This window comes from Lutra lutra, chromosome 4 (assembly GCF_902655055.1).
Source record: "Lutra lutra chromosome 4, mLutLut1.2, whole genome shotgun sequence".
Classification (NCBI taxonomy): Eukaryota; Metazoa; Chordata; class Mammalia; order Carnivora; family Mustelidae; genus Lutra; species Lutra lutra.
Window position 1 is genome coordinate 30,133,858 of NC_062281.1, and position 17,292 is coordinate 30,151,149.

At 40.3% G+C, this 17,292-nt stretch overlaps 1 protein-coding gene across 1 annotated transcript; it reads left to right on the forward strand.

Moving 5' to 3' along the window:
- The first annotated feature begins 10,705 nt into the window (after positions 1–10,705).
- Positions 10,706–15,265, forward strand: TMEM74 (transmembrane protein 74). Its single transcript, XM_047728004.1, has 2 exons — positions 10,706–10,831; positions 12,871–15,265. Exon 2 carries the CDS (start codon positions 13,263–13,265, stop codon positions 14,172–14,174), a length of 912 nt encoding a protein of 303 aa, XP_047583960.1. The 5' UTR covers positions 10,706–10,831; positions 12,871–13,262; the 3' UTR covers positions 14,175–15,265.
- Positions 15,266–17,292: the final 2,027 nt, after the last annotated feature.

Consider the following 17,292-nt stretch of genomic DNA (forward strand, 5'->3'; position numbering starts at 1 on the left):
GTGTGGGATTTTTTTTTTTTTTCTCCCTCCTCCTCAAAAGTCCCTCTCTACCAGCCTCTCGGTGTCTGATTTCAGCCTCCTTCTCACTCCGGGATTTGCCTCCCCACCTCATTCCTTATATAGCACTATTTAATCTTTCTCAATTTCCCAGATTGCGCCTTCATATATCACCCAGCTCAGCAAATTGAAAGACATTCCTTGACATTTGCCCTTGTTAGAAGGGAAGTGAAAGTTGGAGACCATGGGGTTAAGTTATGACTAATGTTCTTCCTTGTCATACATATAGACAAATAAAGATATATATGATTCGTGCCTGATGGGTGTATAAGAGCTGAGTTAGAATGAGATACAAAGAAAATAGTGGTCAGTTCTACCCAGGGTGGGGAAGCGTTGTTAAAGAATTTTGTAGAGATAGTTTTTTGTAGATTTTTTTTTTGTAGATAGTTTTTTGTAGAATTTTGTAGAGATAGTTTTCTAGCAGAGTTGATCTGCATTGACAAATTGAGGGAATGAAATTCAGAACCAGCAAATCTAAGTAGAAAAGGCAGCTTTGGTAAAAGAATGTTATGAGTACAGCTGGAAATATTCCGTGAATTGCAGATAGTTTATGAAGCTGGAATGTATGCTGGGAGGTGAGGAAGAAGAGTTAGGCAAAGGCCAAGTCATGAAAAACCTCTTACAAATAAGCTTCTCTAAAAAATGTGTAGGACTTTCAGTGGGGCAGAAATCAGGAGAAATTTCTAAAATATGAAAAGCAGGTAAGAGGTTACTGAAGAAGTATGAAGCCACTACAAGGAACCTACCCAAAGAGACAGAGCAGCAAAACCAATATACAATCTCCACTGTGAAGGTAAACACGACACAAATGATTAAATATCCAGGGAAAGACATCCCATGAAAGAGAGACAAAATTGATGACCTTATCCCTAAGAAATAGTTAAAAGAACGATCATAATTGATATTAGTTATAAAGGTGAAAATATATATAATTAGGACCCCTGAAGAATTAAGGTAGGATATCACATTTATAAAATAAAAAGCAGCACAAAATAGTTACAAAAAAAGAAAATAGTTAACTGTGTAGGAAGTGAAAAACAAAATTGTTAAAATTTAAAAACTAAGAGATGGACTCAGCAACATAATGGAAACAGCCAAAAAGCAAATTAATAGCTAAAAATAATAATATTTCAACATTTATTGGATCACTTATGTGTCAAACACTAAATACTTGGCATACATTTTATTTAATTCTTCCTCAAAATAGTCAAACTAGCTGGACTATTATGTTCCTTTCAGGTTCTATGTATCAGATAATTGCAGTAGTCCAAGAAGAGATGATGAGAGACTGGGCTAAGGAGATATGCAGAAGAAGAACCAAACAGAGTCAGAAAATTGATACTGATACTAACAATAATGATAATGAAATGCTAAAAAATCAAACCATATACCATAAACTTTAACAACCTAAGAAAAAATAATGAATCACCATCACCACCTAAGACACGTATTAAAGTAGGGTCTCTAATAGTAGCATAGCAGAGTTGAACCATAAAGGGCCTTGAAAAAATGGGAATCAAAATAGGAACCCATGTTTACATGTTTATAATAACCCAACTTTGTTATTCTTCTGACATACATTCAAAAGTATGAAATACAGTTATAGAGTGTTATTATGCTTTTCAAGCATGTTTATTTTAGAGGGAAAATGACAGTGAGAGGGGCCCCTGGTTGGCTCAGTGGGTTAAGCCTCTGCCTTTGGCTCAGGTCATGGTCTCAGGGTCCTGGGATGGAGCCCCGCATCGGGCTCTCTGCTCCGCAGGGAGCCTGCTTCCCCCCCTCTCTCTGCCTGCCTCTCTGCCTACTTGTGATCTCACTCTCTGCCAAATAAATAAATAAAATCTTAAAAAAAAAAAGACAGTGAGAGTGAGGGGAGAAAATTCAAGTAGAAAGGTAACTTAGTTTAAGGACTGAAATAATATCACTCAAAAGATTAGCAGTAATAATAAATAGGATATGAAAAATCTAAAATAAAATTTCTATTCTCCTTAATAGTAAAGGAAAGCAAAACGCAATAATTGCTTAAACCACTGTCTACGAGGGAGATAACCAGACCCTTTCTGTCTACTTTCTGAGCTCCTTTTGGCCTGCTGCAGTTAAGGAGAGGAGGCTAACTTGTGCCAAATAAACTCAAAACCTCCCTGCCACCATAGAGGTTTGTGCTGTGCTCACGTCTGAGTCTGATACGGATCAAGTGGCTATTCTCTAGGCTGTGACTCAGCTGCCCAGGCTGCTTCCATATTGTGGCTTCAAGGTCATTTTCTCATCACACAGATCGCAGATAGCATGAAGAGTAAAACGGACAGGAAAGTCAGACCCAGAAGTTCACACACATTTTCACACACATTCCATTCAGCACAACTAACTGCATCTGTGGCCACACAGAGACGCAGGGAGCACCTCCTCACACGTGGTGGTTGTGTCTTCTTGAGGAATTGGACTTTTTGTCATTATTTCTCTCATCCCTGGTCACATCCATTGTTCCGAAGCCCACTTTACTATGGCTGCTTCAGCCTCCTTCTGATTAATGATTGCACGATTTATCTTTTTCTTGTAACTTATCTATATTTTTATGTTTCTATCTCACTGCCATTGTCTGTTGCTTGGATGGTTATTATAAACTATTTGATTCCATGAGGCTAGCTCCTCAAAATGAAGTTTTTAAAATTCAAATATGACTTTATTATTCTCCTACTCAAAAGCCACCATGAGCATTTTGCTGTTTTGTTTTTTTTTAAGACTTTATTTATTTATTTGACAGACAGAGATCACAAGTAGGCAGAGAGGCAGGCAGAGAGAGAGGAAGGGAAGCAGGCTCCCTGCTGAGCAGAGAGCCCGATGCGGGACTCGATCCCAGGACCCTGAGATCATGACCTGAGCCGAAGGCAGCAGCTTAACCCACTGAGCCACCCAGGCGCCCATATTTTGCTGTTTTTAGAACCAAGTCCATACACCTTATTCTTACTTGCCCATCCAAGGGTGATTTTTCCTCTACTGACGCTTCCAATATCATTATTTGACATTCTTTCCCCCGCACTTTATATTGTACACATATTTAATTTTCTTCAGTTGCAGTAATTCCCTTCTCGATTGTCACTCACGGTTCAGTGTGCTATCTCAGTCTTCAAAAGGCTAATTTCTTTCCATATGGGTCTCACCTAGATACTGTATCATCTAGGGGTCCACTTGGATCTGCAAATTCTAGTTAGGTACCTTCCTATATGTCCCCAAGTTATTAGCCATTCCTCTATCAGAACACTGATGAAATGGCATTATAGTTGTCTGTTAAACAGGCATATCCCCTGCCAGATTGTAAACTCCTTGAAAATTGGGATGTATCCATTCAATTCACTACTCTACATCTGGCACTTAGCACAGAAATTTTACATTCAATTAATACTTGAGAGAGTGGCTGGATTATTGAATGTTATTAATGACTTGAGTGAAGAATGTCAGGGGAGTGATGGGCTATAAACTGGATCATGTCTCTAGAAAAGAACATGATAAAGGACAGGGAGAGAGCCAGAGGAAATTGTAACATTTCTTGAATAAATAACCAAAAAAAAAAAAAAAAATCATGGTGGGGGAGCCTGGGTGGCTCAGTTGGTTAAGTGGCTGACTCTTGATTTTGGCTCAGGTCATGATCTCAGGGCCATCAGATCTAGCCCTGTATGGGGCTCTCTGCTGAGCTTGGGGTTTGCCCAAGACTCTCGCTCCCTCTACGTCTGCCCCTTCCCTTTGCCCACTAGCACATGCTCTCTCTCTAAACAAACAAACAAAAGATTGTTGTAATATGGTATCAGGGGTACTGTAAGATCACATACTTGCCTACCTTCCAGGCGTAATAATATGACAGGTGAAACCAAGCTAGAGGAAACCACCTTCAAGCTCTTCTTAAGACAGAACCAATCCTTGGATTGATACAAACTCCTTTTTTTTTTTTTTTTTTTTTTGGATTGATACAAACTCTTAAGGCAAAGATTCAAATCAGGCACTTGAAACCTGAGTCCTCTCCAAAGACATGTTTGTGTTTTTATTATGTCTGCTACACACAAAACAGTGCATGAAATAAAGTCACCTCCAACAATTCAGCTCAAAGAAAATACCCATGTAAGTACCTCTGGGTGAAGAATAGAGCAGTGCCATGCCCCATAGCTACTGTTGTTTTGCCTTCTCCAAATCACTATTCTCTCCATCCCTTGCAAAGATAGCCTCTATCTTGACATTTATTGTAACCACATTCTTGCTTTTCTTCATTGTTTTGCCAATATTCCAAAATATTCTGGTATAGTTTTATATCATTAACTAACTCAATATCAATGGAGTTATATAGTTAAAATCAGAATTTTTCAGTGGCTAGCTTCTTTTCTCTATCCTTACTATTGTTTTTTAAATTTTTTTAAAAAGATTTTATTTATTTATTTAACAGAGAGAGAGAGAGAGATCACAAGTAGGCAAAGAGAGAGGCAGAGAGAGGGGGGAGGCAGGCTCCCCGCTGAGCAGGGAGCCTGATGTGGGGCTTGATCTCAGGACCCTGGGATCATGACCTGAACTGAAGGCAGAGGCTTAACCCACTGAGCCACCCAAGTGCCCCCCTTACTATTGTTTTTTAAAGAAATAACATTTATTAATTTTATCCTGAATGTGCACATGGTATTTGGATCAGAGACAGATTATCATTTTTCACTTAAAAAGAAAGTAATGACCATGTGGCTCCTGACATCGCAATTTTTACTCCTGGGACTATGTAATGACAGCAAAGTCAAATTTCCTATGTATACAAACTGCAAAGTCTGTATCACAGGGAAGAATCAGAAAAGTTGATTTTGTCTGCCAATCTACAGGAGCAAGAGCAAGCGGCCTTCCCCTCTTCTCCAACAAGGAGAGAGAGAAACTTTACTCTTGGACACAAGAATCTCTGCTTGAAACTTAACTGTTTAGCTCCCATGTCTTTCACCTTCACTTTTGTGTTGTTCATCCTTTTATCTCTTTGTGTTTTGTTTGAGATGTTTTATTTTGACCTGTTTCCAATTCATTAATTTCTCTTCACTATGTCTAATCTCTTATTTTATCTTTTGAGTTCTTAATTTTGATTGTTATTTTTTGCTTTTCATTTCCAAATCCCTGGCAAAATTCGAAATTTTGTCTTATTTCATTGAGCGCCGTAAGTATAGCTATTTAAAATTCTCCAATATCTGAGGTCTTCCACTGGTTTTTCTATTGCTTAAGTTTCTGTTTGTTTTCATGCGTGTGATCTAATTTTCTGATGGTTTCCTGTTTGTTCTGCTTTTTATCTTAAAATTATAGATTTATGGAAAGTTGAAAAGATATTACAGAAAGATCTTATGTACCCTTCAGCTTCCTCCAAGTGGAACTGTATGGAATATCAAAGCAAAAAATTGTCAGCTTACCACATGCATAGGTTCATGTAACCAGAACCGTGATCAAGATACAGAACTATTCCATCACCATGAAGATCTTTCATGCTACCACTTATAGTCACACCAATGCGCTCACCCCCTGCCTCTCCACCAGACTTAACCCATCTAAACCGCTAATCTGTTTTCCATCTCTATAATTTTGTCATTTGGAAAAAATATATATATACACATATAAAGTTATGTAGTATATGACCTTTGGAAATTGGCTTTTTTATAGTTATTTTTTATTGTGAGTCATATTTGCAGAATTGTTTGTAGAATTGGTCTGAGTTGATGCTGTAGTTTTATTGTTCATTTGTTTTGTTTTGTTTTTGTTTTTGTTTCAGAGAATGATGCTTCTGCCAAGTAACTGGAGTCCTAACACTTTGAAATCACTTTGGTTGGTTTTAGGGACTGACATCTTAAGAAACTGATGTGTGCTCCCTGTGAGGGCCTGTTTAACTTCTGGCTCATACTGCCAGCTAGCATGCCATCTTTCAGGATTCCAGCCCAGAGGTTAATGAATGGAGCAGATTCACTACAATTCCTTTCTTTGACACACTCAGGACCCCAACCCCCACACTGCTTGGCTCCTTATTTTCTCAACTCTTACCCTCTCTAATTATCTAACATCTCTAAGTAAAAGGAAGCTCCCAGCTCCTGACTTGATTCTCAGAGCCTCTCCCCTTCTCTAGATTCTGGCCCAGGAATTGTTCTCTATCTTGTTAAATTTACATGTCTTCCAGCACATGATTTTTATACATTTTGTCTAGATTTTCTAATTATCCTCAGCAGTGGGTGGATCTAAACCACACAGTTTCCTATTACTGGAAATGAATGTTTCCTGTAGTTATGTTTTCTTTGATCCATGAAGGTTAAAATTTTATTTTAAATTTAAATTTAAAATTTAAAATATTTTGAATTTTTGAATACAAATTGGAACATCTAACTTTTATTCATAATTCAATTGAATTTGAATTCACTCAAGACAAAGGTAAAACAGTTAGGGGACACTGTTCTCTTTAGGAAAAAGCACTTGTTCTCAATTGGCTGCAGTCTTCCCTGACCCCAGCTGTCTGTAGTTGGTGCTTTATTAATTTAAATAACATGTCTGTCTGGCCACTGTAAGCATTCTTATTTAAAGAAAACTTCCAAATTTAATATAACTTTTTTGTTCCTAGAATTTTGTTAGTAAATGAGATCATTACTCTGAATTTTGGTCATTTTTGCTCTTCTTTTCCATCATTCAGAAGTCCCAGCTTGGGGCACAAAGTGAATCATATTCCTTGTATTATTGTCACTAGATGATGGAGCCTCTACATAGCCATTTAATATTTTATTTATTTATCAGAGTGAGCACAGGCAGACAGAGTGGCAGGCAGAGGCAGATGGAGAAGCAGGCTCCCGCTGAGCAAGGAGCCCGATGTGGGACTCGATCCCGGGATGCTGGGATCATGACCTGAGCCGAAGGCAGCGGCTTAACCAACTGAGCCATCCAGGGGTCCCTACATAGCCATTAAAAAAAAAATGTCTTTCTTACCTCCTTATAGCCTAGCCTCTCCTACTAACTCTGAACCCACTAAGGATCTTTATTTACAATCAGTTATTATTGCTGAAGAGAGAAAACTGGAAAGCATCCTTAGTCAATATTATCAGAGACTGATTTTTCCAAGTCTCTTCACTTGATTCACTTGGTAAAATTACTTCTCAGAATCTATTTTTTCACTGATCAGCTTAGTGTAATCATGATTTCTCCTCCTGTACCTCACAGAGTATAAGCAAGCAAGCAAGCAAACAAAAAGTGACATTTTAAAAATTATGCAAGACCAGAATCATTACTTAGATTTAATCTCACAGTGTCAATTGTTTTGTAAGCACATATTGAGGAACCACTGTCCTTATGTATTTTGCTGTTTCATGCTCGTGTGTAGCTTCAAAATTATAGAAAGAATATATTGGTTTTCATGGAGCTTAAATTTTATTTGGGAAGAGATACAACATAGCAATATAAAGCAATATAAAATATAAGTGAAATAATTCTACATATGTAAAATGGCTGTATAAAACGAAATGTATTATGCTACTAGAATGCCAGTTAGAAGGATAATAAGAAATTGGGGATGTTGAACAGGAAAGGCTCTTGAAAAAGGTTCTTGGGGCACCTTGGTGGCTTAGTGGGTTAAAGCCTCTGCCTTCAGCTCAGGTCATGGTCTCAGGGTCATGGGATCAGATAGAGGCCCGCATTGGGCTCTCTGCTCAGCAGGGAGCCCACTTCCTCCTCTCTCTCTGCCTGCCTCTCTGCCTACTTGTGATCTCTGTCAAATAAATAAAATCTTTAAAAAAAAGACAAAGGTTTTTGGGTCAGATTTTGAGAAAGTTTTAGACACGGATTTAGGGGAGAGAGAGTTAAAGTTATTCAGCAACTGATAATTTTTACAGAGCTTTTCTTTCCAGGAGCTCAGTCAGTCTACATTTATTTTTTTTCTGCAGAATTTTGAATGAGATTTTGTAGTACGTGGCACAGAGTTGATATTTTTAATGGTCATTAATATGTAGATAGTCAAATGTTCTATATATATATCTATATATATATAGAAATAGGACATGAGAGACAATCATGTGGACAAAATCATCTCTAGTATCAGTTCATTTTCCCCTCACTCTACCCAATAGAAATACTGCACTTTCTGCAGAAGGTAATAAGACATTTAATACATGAATACTGACCTTAAGGAGCTTACAATTGCTGCTCGAGGCTTAGGCACTGAAATGAGGAGCTGAACAATATGCAGTAGTTATGTCACAAAGCAGTGATTGATGAATACAAAAAATACCAGGGCTGACAAGTCTTAGTAAAGTTCATAGGACACAGAATCTTTGGGGGTCTGGTTTGGAGGAAAAAGGATTCGTGGAAGAGATGTAACTCAGAATCACTTCAGCAGGGAAACCGTAGAGGTCGAATCCAACCAGATGAACCCTTTCCAGGACATCACTAATAAATGGCTTTTTCAATCCTCTCCAGTAATACCAAATTCACTTTCATGAGATGTCCTATTTCGAGTTCTTAGAGAGAATGTTATTCCTTATAATCAGCCCCAAATCCACCTCCTTATTAAATGTGATAGTGCCATCCAAGGCGCCCCAGTCCCTGTGTCCACCTTCCTCATGAGCTCCATGTATTAAAGAATGCTGGCTATTTATTCCCTTGGCCCTTCTAGCTGTCCTGCAGGACCTGAAGGAACCATAGCACCAGAACTATGGCTGTGAGAAACCTCTTATGTTTATCCCAGTGCAATAAATATTATCACCTTCTATGTACACTCAGTAGAGCATGTTGGTGAAAAGCTCCAGGTTCTGGAAACCAGACAGCCAAGTTAGAATCTTGGCTCTGTCAGTTATTAGTTCTTGTATCTTGGGATAGAGACTCCACCTTTTTTATCTTCAATGTCTACATTGCAAAATGGGTACAATAATACTTGCTCCCTTAGAGAGCTGATGTAAGAACTACAGATGAGAATGCATTAGGACAAATAAATGCTATTATTGTCATTGGTTCTGCTTTTTACGCTTTTTAACCACGGTACAGAATTCTTCTTCTTTATAAACCTCAAATTATTTAAAGTTAGTTTTTTTTCCTCTAAGTCTCCTCTGACTAAATATCCCAGGTTCCTTCAGCGTCTTCCTGTCCAGAGTGGACTTAAGTTTCTTCAACTTCTCAGTTGCTCTCTTCTAGAGACCCTATGGTGTCTTTGTGTTCCCTTTTAAGCATAAAATACTAAAAACAGAATGCACCCCTGCAGGTGTGGATTGATGAGATAGTCCTCAAAGGGTGGAAGGACTAGGGGATGGAAGGAAGAATATTCTCACTGGGGAACAGAATAATAAGCAAGAGAAGAAACCCCATACACATGGCATGCTTATCAACAAATGGGCCTAACTGGCTAAAAGGGAGTCATGCGGAAAAAGAAATCTTAAAGGGGCTGGATTGTGAAGTTCCTGGAACTATGATACTACGGATTCTATCAATATAAAGGAAAACCAACAAAATCATCATTATAGGAGATTTATTTAACATTTGAAAGCAAGCAGCTGCAGAATTTATGTGAGCTACTCACAAGTAGCAAAAAGTTATAAATATTATAGCCCTTCTTTTGCTTGCCTTAGATGAAAACAATCAATAACTCTACAATAGTCCCAAAGGCAATGCTGAAAACTTGGAGATGATCCACAAACCACACATTCCCTTTGGCTGTTTGCTGCTGCAATCCACTATGGTTAGAAAGGTCAGTGACCCGAAGAAGTTACTTTGTTCTATCCTGGGAGTCATGCTCAGTAGCTTCATTACATACTTCCTTTTTTCCCAACCCTTTCTCTCCTAGCCTTCTGGTCTTTCTCCCATTCACTCAATTTGCGTAATGCTTAGAACCTTTTGGAATTCATGCCCCACCTCTGTTGAGTACTAGTGTACAGCTTTGAACAAATTACTGAGCTTCTTTGTAACTCAGTTTCCTCACCTATAAAAATGAGAGTTTTTATAAGATTTAAAAATTAAGTGTGAACACTAAATGAGTTAATGTATCTAAGTGATTAGAAGAGAATCTGGCAGTAATAAGTGTTATTTATGTTAACTTGTTATTTTGGGTCATTACAATTCATAATTCAACAGATACTAGACACTTGGCTAGGCACAGGGGATGCATAGGCAAATGGGACAATCCCTCAGTGGTCATATTTCTACTGATTTTGTGGGCCAGGCAATGACTTTGGGAGTATACTCCTGAATAAACTTTATAGCAACCACTTACTGTCTTTGTAACCTTGGATGAAAGACTTAATTCCTCTGAGCCTCTCTCTTGTCTGTAGGATGAGGATTAATAAAATCTACTTCGAAGATCTGTTCTATTAAATAAAACGAAATATGCATATTGCCTGGCACAGTGTTGTAACTAAATATACACTCCTTTCCCCAAAATCCTGTGGCCATACCTGAGTCTGGAGGATCCAACCCTGAGTTTAGGATCCAGCGATTTCTTCTAAAGTGCCAATCAAGAGTATGGACATACAGCGGGAACATCTTCGGGAAGGGCAAAAGCGAGGAGGAGGAGTGAGAAAGAACGAGGTGGGGGAAGCGGGGAGACCGCCCCTGGACTACATCTCCCGGGATGCTCAGCAAGAAGGAGAGCCCCGCCCCACCCGGCCCCTCCCAACCGGCACAGCAGGCGCTGCCCACCCCGCGGAGCCCAGCGGCGCGCTGAGGCTACAAGTGCCTTGGCTGGGAATCGGGGGACTTTCCCGAGGAGCGGTGCGGGAACAAGCGTGCGGTGCTCGAGCCGCACGTGGTGGTCAAGATAGGGGTAAGTGACGGAGAGTCGGACCGGGAGGAGGCGCTGGGGCGAGGGAGAGACCCCAGGAGCCCCGCGGAGCGGCAGAGCACGTCCCTACTCCCTGTCCCAGGTGCTTGCCCCGCCTCGGGGCGTTTGGCGAACGCAGCGGGACTCCGGGTGCCTTGAGGTTTACCCGGAATGGATGAATTGATCTCGCAGGGACGCTGCTGCCCGGCGCTTGCTGCACGCCCTCCCCGCACAGCGCGCGCTGGACGGATCGCTAGGTCGCCTCCCGGAGACCAGCCTCGCCCGTATTAGTTAGTTTCAATGCGGATATTAATGCTCTTAGCTAATGGGCGGAGGAGGTAGAGCGCTGTCCCCTTGCTTTGAGGTGCAATTTCATTAACCGAGCTCTTAAGCAGAGAGAGGAGAGGCAGGAGACGGAAGGAAAGAGCCTTTAGCTTGGTCCCATGGGATTATCCTTTCTCAACAGAGGATGGAAGCCCCGGATTATGGAGCTGCAAAGGGAATCGACTGTGCAGCGAGTATATCTCCGATGAAACAAGCGGAGTCTGTCTTTAAAGAGCGAGAGAAGCCGGAGAAGGGAATTAAGTGGAGATTTCTTTCCCTCTTTATTATAAATTGGAAGTCCCATAAGGAATCCTGTCGATTTTATCCAGAGTAGGGCAACGTGATGAGTTAGTCGTGCCAAAAGTTAATCAGAGCACCTTATGTCTGAGGGAATTGAGAGACGATTTTTCATTTCAGGAATTGATCAAATCCGTTATCACCATTTCCTTCGTGGAGGGATTAGGGATCTGTGTCCACTTGCTAAAGGCAAGTTCTAGGTCAGGTGTATGGTTTTTTGCTTGGTTTTTGTTTTGTTTTTCTGTTTTACCTGAAGAGAAGCTTTGATATAAGGGGAGAAGTGGGGGGTTTTTTTTTTTGTTTGTTTGTTTGTTTTCGTTTTTTTTTTTAGACAAAAATACAAAATCTAATATAGAGCAGAAAACATGTGGATTCCCTTTCCCATATTTTAAGTGAGTTGCCAGGTAGACCTTAGCTAAACCTTATTCTTGTGTCTGCGTGGATTACCAGCTGCTGGAGCTGTGGATTTTGAGCATAATAAGCCTCCAACCATGGGTTAAATCAACTACCACCAGAAATTTGGAACCAAAATAAAAAAGGGCCCTTGCTTGAAACTGCTGTACTTAGTGATAGTGAAAAGTGAGTTGTTATTCTTTGGTAGGATGGCAGAGGCATAGAAAGATGGGCAGGCAGTTTTCTGCTTAACCCAAAGTTCTATCACAGAAAGCATGCTGTGGTGGGGTAAGGTCATATCTGGAGGCAAAGTTCCAAAGGTAATATTGGAACTATGTTAATAGCTTCTCACCTGCTCACCTCAACAGAACTGTGACTCTGTGGGTTTATAATTTGTCTTTTACCATCAGTTTACTTCTAAATAAAAACTTCTGGATGGTCAATTTCCCATGCATGCTTGTTAGCCAAGTGTACACAGGGAGAAGGACTCAGACCCATTCAGACACAATGAGCAAGAGTCACAGATCTGCACCTAGAGCAGGTGTGTTTGGGGAAGGCAGAGAGTGGAGCACACTGGTCCATGGTATTTGGCAGGGATCACACAGTAAGTCATGCTGTCTATGCACTTCTGGGTCCAGAACAAGTTGGCATCATGTAGCTGCAAGGGCTGAGAATGAAAACACAATGAACAAGCATGGGGTCTTGTACATACAGGGCTGTGGGACTAAGGGCATTGGATGTACGAGGTGGAAATTTGAGAGAGGTGGCCAGCCATCTTTCACCCACTTCCAAGCTACTCAGTCAAAATGCTGAGCTCCTGTGCCAAGACAGCCCAGCTGATGGTGACATATTTGTTCATCCATGGTAAAGCTCTAAAGCTAATCTCTATTAGAATCTGTTCAGAACTAAAGAGAGTATAAACATAATTTAACTGAATTGTTGAGAGGTGTATGCTTCCCCAGGTTTTCCAGAAAATCGCAGCTCTGCTAAAAAAGGTCCCCGCCTCTCTCATTTGTGTCTCTCTACAGGAAACTTGCCTTCCTACTTGAGGGATCCTGTCACAGAAATGTGTGAGTCCTTGGATAAATTTGGCTTGGTGACGGCAAAGCTTCCCTCAGAGACACTGCTACTTCCGCTGTGCTCCTTTTCTGCCCTGACCTAAGTTTCTCAGTGTCAGTCCCTCTGCCAAGTCAGAGGATTTGCCCTTTTCCCACTTTCCTGCCACGAGGTATCCTCTCCTTTCTTTTACCCTTTTTAGGAGGAGCTGGGGTTCGAAGTGTCAATGACAGTGGCTGAAAAAGAGATGGGGGCCTCAGGAGTGAGACCCCTGGTAGTGCAGCGTTAGGTCCTATTGGGTTCTTACCTGTGTGGTTTGTGGCAGAATTCTGGGAAGCTGCTGGGGGATGTCTGACTAGTTCCGATGGAGCTCCACTGCCTTGACAAGAGGAGCAGCCAGGCTGTCCTGTGTGATGCTGTGGACTGGCATTCAGGACAGCTTCCTGGTGACCGGGCAGATGCAGCTGCCGCCAGAGCTGCTCTCTGCTGCCAGAGACACTGTATGTCAACACCAAGAGCAGCTGAGATGGAAGGGTCTAAACTTAGCCCTGCTCCAGCATTCCCCTCCTCCTCTCTGCAAGACAGTGTTATTCAGACGGACTCCTTGCCACCAGGGCCTCTCATCTCAGGGAACAACCACGTAACAGCAGGACGGAAAGTCTGCAACTGCTGCAGCCAGGAATTAGAAACTTCTTTCACCTGTGTGGATGAGAATGTCAACCTAGAGCAAAGGAACCCGTGCTCTCCTCCGGCAAAAGGGAGCCATCACCTGGGAGACCTTGGCTGGGGAAATCCGAATGAGTGGTCTCATGAGGCTGCCATATCCTTGATATCTGAGGATGAAGATGAAATAAGTTCGGAAGCCACTTCTTCAGGGAAGTCCGTAGACTATGGTTTCATCAGTGCCATCTTGTTCTTGGTCACTGGCATCTTGCTTGTGATCATCTCTTACATTGTCCCTCGGGAAGTGACGGTGGATCCCAACACCGTGGCAGCCCGGGAGATGGAACGTTTGGAGAGGGAGAGTGCAAGGCTGGGGGCGCACCTGGACCGCTGTGTGATTGCAGGACTCTGCCTGCTCACCCTTGGGGGGGTTGTTTTGTCCTGTTTGCTGATGATGTCCATGTGGAAAGGGGAGCTATATCGTCGCAACAGGTTTGCCTCTTCCAAAGAGTCTGCAAAACTCTACGGTTCTTTCAACTTCAGGATGAAAACCTGCACTAATGAAAACACCTTGGAACTGTCCTTGGTAGAGGAAGATGCCCTTGATGGATAGAGTTAATTCTGGCTGTGAGCCTACTGAGAGTCTGCGTTAGCATTTTATATGAAAACCAACCAACCAACCACATTCCTTAAAATTAACAGTACCGTTTCTTTGCTTGGCAAGAAAGGCTTATTTCCCAAACCAACAGCCAGTGAGTGGTTTTGTTCTGGATGTATTTTTTATTTGGAAGAAAAGCTATGTAAGATGCATAAAAAACTACAACCAGCTACACCTGTTCTTCTAAAGAACTGAGATTAATTCATCTATAATGGCCATCAGCTTCTACTTCGATAGCAAAATATTTCTAACAACCAGTGTACAAATGATTTCTCTTCCATGCTATGGGGTATTATTCTTTGGACATTAGTAGGTCCTACATACAGTAGGATCAAGTACATACATATTTTGTGAAAATGAACTTAAGCACTAATCACATAATAAGGCTTATATTTAATTCTCAAAGGTGCTTATCCATTCTCTTGCTAAATTCTTTCTTCTTCTAATTTGGCTGAATACTAAAATATAATGTTTTGAATTTGAATATTTTGAAGCTTGGGGATGTTGATTATTTTAAAAAATGCAAAAACACATCTGTTATACTTAAAATTATTTCTGTGCTCAGAAGTGGTAACTAAGTCATTAGAATAAAGTTTCCAGTAAAAGAAAAATAATGTAAATCATTATAAGACCAATCTGAATTTAACCCAGAATGCTAGTGCCAGATATTAGCCAGTGTTGCATGCCCATTTTCTAGATGAAGTAAAATTAGTTGCTTATATAAATTTCATTTTCTGTTTGTGGTTTAGCCATCAGACAGTTACCCAGGCTCTAGAAGTCTTTCCTGGTTCTTACACCAGAGAGGCAAAGCATAAGACACTTTTAATGTGTTTCCAGACATATAAACCTCTAGGCAGGTCTAAGTCATGATTGGCTCAGACACACACCCAGGTGACGTTTTATTGTCGTTTGGAGAAATACAATGCGATACAATTGCAGCTAGACTCTTAGAGACTATGCCAAGAAGTTGGTTTCACTTCTCTAGGCTAAGCAACAAGCCATTGCCCCAGGATGGCAGCAGTCCTTAAGCCCATAGCCAAAAAATTTAAAAAAAGAGTGACAGAGAGAGAAAGAGTAAACACAGTGATTCAGTGGGAACTGTGTCCTCACCAAAACTTACCTCCCCCAACAGTGGTGTAAGCATCATTTTTTCTTTAATTTTTAAAATTAAAAAAAACTTTTTTTAAAGATTTTATTTGAGAGAGGAGTGGGGGAGCTCTATCCCAGGATCTCAAGGTCCATGAGATCATGACCTGAGCCAAAGGCAGATGCTTAACCAACTGAGCCACCCAGGTATCCCCATAAGTATTCTGAGTTCCTCATCCATACCCACATTAACTGTGAAATCTTGCCTCATGACATTCAAACTTGCTCGGTGAGAGGCATGATGATCAAAGTGGTCACAGCTTTGTAGAACCCACACCCAGAGTCCACACTAACACCCTGTCTCTGTACAGTTATGGTTCAGAAAAGGGTCAGAAATGCATCCTTAGAAATAGCTTGCATTTTGCAATTAATCCTTGAGGTATTTCCATCCTCCCACGGTAAGAGTTGTTTTAACTTCCATCGGGGGGTCATTCTTAAAGAAGACTGGAACTTGGAATTTGGGGTGGAAGAGCAGAGAATAGGGAAGTGAGAATACAATTTCTTTATAGATTCTAAAGCCTAATTCTAATGCCTACAGTTATTGTTGTTTTTGAGGATTGTGGAAAACGTGGATGACTTTGGCTGGCAGGGTATGTGAGTCAGGATATTTATGTGAATGAGTTCTTGTGACTGTCAGAGATCACCTGATGAGTTAGGTACACTGTGTTACTAAGGGTTCAGATGAGATGCAAAAAGGTAGGATCAGAGGATAGTAAAAATAGAGAGGGCAGGGATTAGGTAAAAATGAGAAATTTTATGGACATCAGAGGAAGCTAGATATAGCTCAATTTGGAAATAATTGGGAGACTATAAAGATGATATTTGTTATCTATTGCTGGTTCTTTGTGCTTTTTGAACAAAGTTTTTTTGTTTTACTGTGACTCTCATGTCATGGTTTGCGTTGAAGCTGACTTACAGCAGTATAAACTTCATTTTCTGAAGGTTTGTGAATTGTCAGATTCTGACCTGCATAGAGACCCACTTTACATGAAGTTGAGGCAATAAATGAATGATATCCTTGGCTGGGCGAGTAGGTCTGAGTGTGTCTTTTTAGAAAAATACATTTAAAAAAATTCATGCTTGTTCTTAGAAGCTAAGTGCGATCAGCTGAGTTTTGTTTTATTTATTGGTAAAACATGATTAGTTAGCTGAATTGCAGACTGATCTGAATTAATGTGCAGCCCGATTTTTCAGGTATGAAGGAAGACAAATTAGAGAATCGAGTGTTAGGAAGTTTTTCAATTCTGTAAAACTGGATAAAGGAGAAAAAGCCAAAGCTTTTCATTGGGAAACATATAATGAATCTTACAGCACGACCAAATTACAAATAGTTCTGATATGATCTAAAGGATCTCTCTCTCTCTCTCTCTACATATATATGTATATATATATACATATAGATATATAGATATAGATACAGATAGGGATATATATATAGATATAATGGAATATCTATATCTACTTATCAAGATCTATCCCATTATATCTATATATGTATCTCTATCTATGTATAGAGATATAAATAGGTATCCCAGATAGGGATACATATATAAATATGCCATTATATCTATATATGTATCTCATTTAGAAAAAGATATGCATAAGGAAAGACCTAACAAGTCAGAATATATTTCTTTCTTTCCTTCCTTAAAATTTAAAAATTGAACTATCATAATTAATGCTTATTTATTTAAATCTGTTCATATATAGGACACATCTGTTTATATATGGGACACAGCACTTTTAAGGTTCTACTTATGTGATGGCAGACCATTACTCTAAGAAAAACCAATTCAGAAAATCATCTGGGTGTCTCCTTGAGTACTGTGTTGACATAGTTCAGCTAACTGCCTTAATCAGCTTTCCTCCAGTATTCAGGTGTGTAGTTCTAGTCCATCCTATCAGTGCCTGAATTCAAGATGAGGAT

Excerpts from the sequence above, each read along its gene's own strand:
- TMEM74 (XM_047728004.1), top strand. The coding sequence starts at position 13,263 with ATGGAGCTCCACTGCCTTGACAAGAGGAGCAGCCAGGCTGTCCTGTGT.